Source organism: Myotis davidii, unplaced genomic scaffold, assembly GCF_000327345.1.
Source record: "Myotis davidii unplaced genomic scaffold, ASM32734v1 scaffold159, whole genome shotgun sequence".
NCBI classification, from domain to species: Eukaryota; Metazoa; Chordata; class Mammalia; order Chiroptera; family Vespertilionidae; genus Myotis; species Myotis davidii.
In genome coordinates this window covers 7,432-13,050 of record NW_006291231.1, presented here as the reverse complement: position 1 = coordinate 13,050, position 5,619 = coordinate 7,432, and the positions used below count along the sequence as shown (strand labels likewise).

General features: G+C 55.1%; 1 protein-coding gene across 2 annotated transcripts in view; it reads left to right on the top strand.

Annotated features, from left to right (window-relative positions):
- The first annotated feature begins 59 nt into the window (after positions 1-59).
- The window catches only part of ARPC1B (actin related protein 2/3 complex subunit 1B), an 11,554-nt gene continuing 5,994 nt past the window's right edge, over positions 60-5,619 (top strand). The window contains exons 1-2 of one of the 2 annotated variants that reach the window (XM_015564364.1): positions 60-79; positions 4,855-4,931. In XM_015564364.1, the coding sequence (XP_015419850.1) occupies positions 4,868-4,931 (64 nt within the window). In that variant the 5' untranslated portion in view covers positions 60-79; positions 4,855-4,867. Of the gene's footprint in view, positions 80-1,635; positions 1,658-4,854; positions 4,932-5,619 lie in introns of those variants that run through there. The other variant, XM_006764364.2, reaches the window with a different exon arrangement.

The window sequence follows — 5,619 nt, the reverse complement described above, 5'->3', positions numbered from 1 at the left end:
GGGGTCAGGGCACCCATTGCCCGTGAGGCCGCAGGGACCGGTAAGAGTGCCAGCGTCCTCCTCCGCCGCCCACGAGGAAGTGAGTGGCTGCGGGTCCCAGAGACGGTTCATGACCGTAGCAAGCCGCCACCCCTGGGGCCTCGCCTCGCTCATCTGGAAAACGGGGACCTCTCAAGTCTGAGCATAAGCCTGGCCACGCATGCAAGGCGCTTGCTAATGGGCCGGGCACACGGAGTGTAAATGTGTGGGGCTGCTGCTGCTGCCGCCGCCATGGTAAGGCCTGCCAACCGGGATCAGTCCGTCCAGGTGAACCTGATCGCTGAGATTTGGGGTCAGAGTTTGCTGTGTGACTTTGAGCAAATCTTGGCTTTTGTTTGAGTCTCAGAATGAAGGTTAAAAACAACACGACACAAAAAACTTACTAGGCTTGGTTTAGAAGAGAGAATAGAATGTATGTCAAAATCCTGGGCATTAGAGATGCCAAGTAAAGTTAATTACCTGAGTGCTTGTAATCGTTAAGTAGGATACCATGTTGATATCATATGTACTCTTTCCATCTGGATTTTTCTACCCTCTCCCCATTACAAAGAGGGTTAGTATGAACATGTTTGCTTTGGGGAAAAAAACACCAAAAAAAACCCCTCAGTGGCAGTTTTCTTAGCAAAAAGAAAAAAAAAATGTATTTATGTCACCCAAGAGTGTTAATGATCTTAATTTCCTGTTCATGTTATTCTGTTTGTTCCTACCCAGCTGTTGAGTTGAGCGTTATCACATCGCTCTTCAGAAAGACTGAATAAATTAGCAACAAATTAGAATTTCTCTACAGCTCTGCCAGCATTAAGTTTTATGTTTTTTTGTTCTGTTTTGTTTGAGTTACTTTAACTGGGGCTTTATGGTGTTTTGTGATTGTTTTCATTTGTGTTTCTTGACTTGACTTTGCCTGATTTGTGAGACTTCAGGAGCAGAATTAGGGAGGAGGAATTGGCTGGTCTGTCTGGGGTGGCAAGGGCTGCTCCACACAAAACAGGAAATTGAGTAATTGCTTAGCATGCTGCAAAATGGCTTGCTGGCAGCTCTCTCCAGCCAGCCTCTGAGCTGGGTGGGGACTTCCCTGAGCGCCTGTAAAGCAGAGATCCTTGCTCCAGGCACCTCCTGCCTGGATTAGCCGAAAATACAGCCAAACGTCTGGGTTCAGGGAAGGCTGGCAAAGCTTCTCTTAGTAAGAAAAAACCTACAGTGGGTGCCTTCCAGCCCCAGCCTTTTCTGGATGGAGATGTGAGGAAGCATTGGCTGAGGCACCCAGCCAGTATGGACAGAGCCATAATTCGAACCCAGCACTGTAAGGAAGGGGCCCCAAGGCCTGGGACCCTTCACCTGACTTGCTGTGCTTTAGAAGGAGCTATAGTCACCCTGTATCCTCAGAGGACCCTCTAGATTGCAGGTTTCCGAGCTTTTCTGATCATTGACTCTATCAGGGAAAAAACTTGAGTACATGCTCTCCAGTAAACCAGTAAATATGTACAAATTGCATTCATGTGCCACTGAAGTAATATGGCATATCCCTTACAGACCATCCCCTCAGACAGACATGAAAGGATATGATTCATTCATTCAACCACATTCAAGAAATATTTATTCAGCATCTACTGTTTGGCAGGTATTCTGATTGGCTCTGGGGATACATCAGTGAACAAATATCCCTGTCCCCGTGGGGCTTATGCCCCAGTGCATGGTCTTTGGCACCCGCTGGATGGAAACCCACACCCCACCTTGGGACCCATACCCCCTCCTAGCCCCCATGTCACTCTTCTTTGCCCTCACACCACCAGCCGTGGGTGCTCCTGGGTCCATTCACACTGAGCATTCTCTGCGTGTGGACGTGGGGACCACAGAGAGATCCTGGCTCCAGTGGGGGGCAGAGCAGGGAGTTTCAGGATTTGGTCCGTGTTCCCCCAGCCTCACTCAGCTTCAGAGGTGATTGCGGGTGAAGGGGGCAAGTCCCAATGCCATGCCCAGGGTCCCCTCCTCTCAGAGTGGGGCCCACAGAGTGCTGGCTCACCGAGCCATGAGGTCAAGTGAGTGGGGATCCGGGAGGCCACAGCCTCCGCCTGCCTTTGTCTCCACCAGAAACCATCCCTGAGACGACGTGCTTGAGCAAAGCAGCCCTGACAGCATTTTCCTCGGCAGGAGACTGGCTGGCAGTGAGGGTAGAGGTTTTCCTGGGCTTAAGTCAAAGTTCTGAGGCAGGGGGCCCAGTGTGAAGGCTGCTTCCCGGAATCTGATAGAGACAATCTACTGATTCCCAAGCAAGGAGGCCACAGCCCTGAGGCCACAGTGGCTAGAGAAGTCCTTCCCCTCTCTGGGCTCTCATTTCCTCTTTTGTACCTGGGGGTTGGGAGTCATTGCTGAGGCTCTTGCTGGTTTCAGGTGCTTTGCAGAAGTTATGAAAAAGGGAAGTGCATCTTCCCCTCTCCCCTCCCTTCAACCGAAACCCCTGCCCCCTTTAAGGTGTTGGCTCAGTGGACTAGGAAGTGTTTCTTTCTGAATTCATGCTAAAGTGCGACTGCTGATAAGTGTAGCCTGAACCTCCCTCCCCTGCCTGCCCCACTGTGCACGTGGCCTCTTTGCCAGCTTGATGAACCTTTGGGTCCCAGGAAAAAATGGTCAGAGCTCCCCAAGTCCTCTCAGGTACATGGCTTGCTAGTATGAGGGCCACTGTCCTCAGCTGACCCAGCCTCTCCATCTTCACAGCCCGAAGCTCTGGAACATCATGCTAGACGGGCTTCTCACATGTCCTTGGACACTCTTACCAAGACCTTGCAAGGGGCAGACATGCCTGGCCACACAGTTGGAGCTGGGAATTTGGGTTCTGCTGACCAACTCCGAGCCCGAGTCTGGGATCCAGGGACTCCCACCCTCACCCCAGGATGCAGCTACCCTTTCTGGGCCTCCTGGGACTGAAGGGGTCAGGGTGGTTGGCCTCAGCTGGACTAGGGGTTTGGAAGTGGGCTCTGGCCTTAGCCCTGCCCCTGCCCTGTTAGTGACCTTGGAGTAGGGGGATGGGCAGATTAGCACAGTTTAGCAGTCGGACAAGCCTGACGCCCCCATTCCTGAGCATCTGTAGTATAGATAGTGTGACACCCTGCCCCAGCACAACTGGAAGCCAACGCGGGCCCAGTCCAGATGCAGCGGAAGCTTGGGGGAAATCCCCCTCAGGCACGCTGACCTGGGCTGACAGCTCCGCCACCACAGCCACTTCCGTGGCCTTGCCTACACAAAGAGGCCTTATAAGGAGATAGGCGGTGAGGCAGCTATGTGGGAGCAATGTGCTAGTGTGTGTGCAAGGCCGAAAACACGTGTCTGGGAGCAGTGTGCTTGTGTGTGCACAAGGCGGAACATGCATGAGCATGTGTGGCCTGAGCCTGGGCTGCCAAAGACGTGATGTTCACTTTGGTCTTTACTGATAAGTACGATTTTGCCTAGTACAGTGGTTCTCAACCTTGGCTGCACATGAGAATCACCTGGGAATCTTTTTAAAATCCCGATTTCTGGGCCTCGTCCTCCAGAAATTGTTGCTTTGTTACGAATGTTGTGGCCCCACCCCATAACAAAGAAATAGAATTTCCGGAGGATGAGGCCCAGAAATCGGGATTTTAAAAAGATTCCCAGGTGATTCTCATGTGCAGCCAAGGTTGAGAACCACTGGCCTAGTAGAACAGGTGGGCTGGAGAGAATGGCACGCAGGTGTGAAATGTGGGCACATCAGGCCTGTCCCCAGAAGGCAGCCTTCCCTGCAGAGGGAGTAGCATGTGTGAAGGCCAGGAGTTCTGCCTGCTCCAGGCCAGAGATGGCTGAGGGCCCCAAGCTCAGCATGAAGAGGAGGCAGGGGGCCTCGCCCCTGGTCACAGCCAGGAGGGAGGGAGTGGCCTGCGAGGGCAGTTGTTGGGAGGAGCCAGCCTGTCCTGAGCAGAAATGAGCAGAGCTCTGTGAGGAGGGCTGAGGGTAAAGGCAGGTGGGGGGTGACCCTTCTAGGTGCGGACCCCACTCCTCCTCAGGCCCAATGGCCTCCCCTGCAGCTCAGCCAGCGGGTGGGAGGAGGCTTGGGAGGTGCAGGGCCTGAGCTGGGGGGTGAGCTGTGGCCCCTCTCCAGGTGGGAGGTCTTGTAGCTGCTGCTGCTGCCGCCGGGCCTGAACCTGCAGTGCTGGGCCCAGTCCCCCCTCCTCTTGGTACCTAGCTGCCCTCTGGACCCTCCTTCAGCTCACATCCATGCCACCCTGGGACCCCAAAGACCCCACCACCCACGCCAGGCCCAGTGCTGCCCATCCTCCCAGCCACAGGAGCAGCAAGTGGGTTTTCCTGATGAAAATAGGGTCTGCCTGCCTGTCCGCCTGTGCCCTTCCCCACAGGTGCCTACAGAAGCCCCCCCCTCCCCTTTACCCACCCGGAAGAGAGTGGGAAAGACCAGGGCTCTGGGTATGGAGGGCGCTGCTCTCGGTTTTTGAGGTCGTTTCATTTCATCCTCACCCCATTCTTCTGGGGGGAGCTCTATCTATGAGAAAGCTGAGGGACAGATGATGGGCGATGGCCTGCCTGGCGCAGGGTCCCTGCACACCCTACTCACAGGGGCTTCAGCACCCCCGTTCTTCCCACCCCATCCTTGTTCTGTTCCCTGGAGCCTCAAAGACAACCCATGAGTGCTGTCATTTTATAAGGGAAACAGGTCTCAGGAGTGAAGCAAGGCATCAGGCCAGAGTTCGGAGGCAGGGTGGTCCCACTGCCCTCCTGTGAGGTCAGTTGGGGCCTGGTCTGGGGCGGGGGCAGAGCTGACTTGGGTTCTCACCTTCTTGGGCACAGGAGCTGAGAAGCCATGGCCTACCACAGCTTCCTGATGGAGCCCATCAGCTGCCATGCCTGGAACAAGGACCGCACACGTGAGTGCCCTCCGTCCCCCGGAGCACACAGGGCATTAAAGTGGCCAGGCACCCTGACTGAGGGCTCTGTGAGAGCCAACTGTCCCCCTCCTTCACTTCTGATCCTGGGTGGTTAGGAGGGAAGGGATGAGCTGCGCTGGGACAAGCAGGGGCAGTCAGGCGAGTGGGCATTGAGGGGTGGAGGTGAGAGCAGGAACAGGAGTAGGCGGGCTGTAGGTGCAGGGGTTCCCAGGCTGGGGGAGGGGCTGGGATAAGGACTGAAGACATAACCTGCAGTGGCAGGTAGAGAGATGAGCTATGAAGAACACACGGGGTAAGGGAAAGCAATGAAGGCAGAGGTGCTGATTTAGAAAAGGTGGCCAGGGAAGGCCTTTCAAAGGAGGTGACATTTGTACAGGACCCAAAGGAAGGGAGGGAGGAAGGGGCAGGTGCAGAGGCCCTGAGGGGGGACAGCAAGGACCATGGCTCGAGTTGAGAGCAGAGGGCAGTAGCAGGGGACTGGGCGAAGCTCCCAGAGGTCATGAGACTATTGTGGGCAAGTCAGGGTGGACCATGTGAGAGGGGCCAGTCCCTGGGGAGGTGTCATAAGAAGAGCCCCAGCAGGGCCTGAGGGACTTCAGGGGGCCCCTCTGAGGCAGAGGAGTCAGAGTCTCAAAGGACAAAGTGCTGCCCAGCTGGTCTTGAAGGG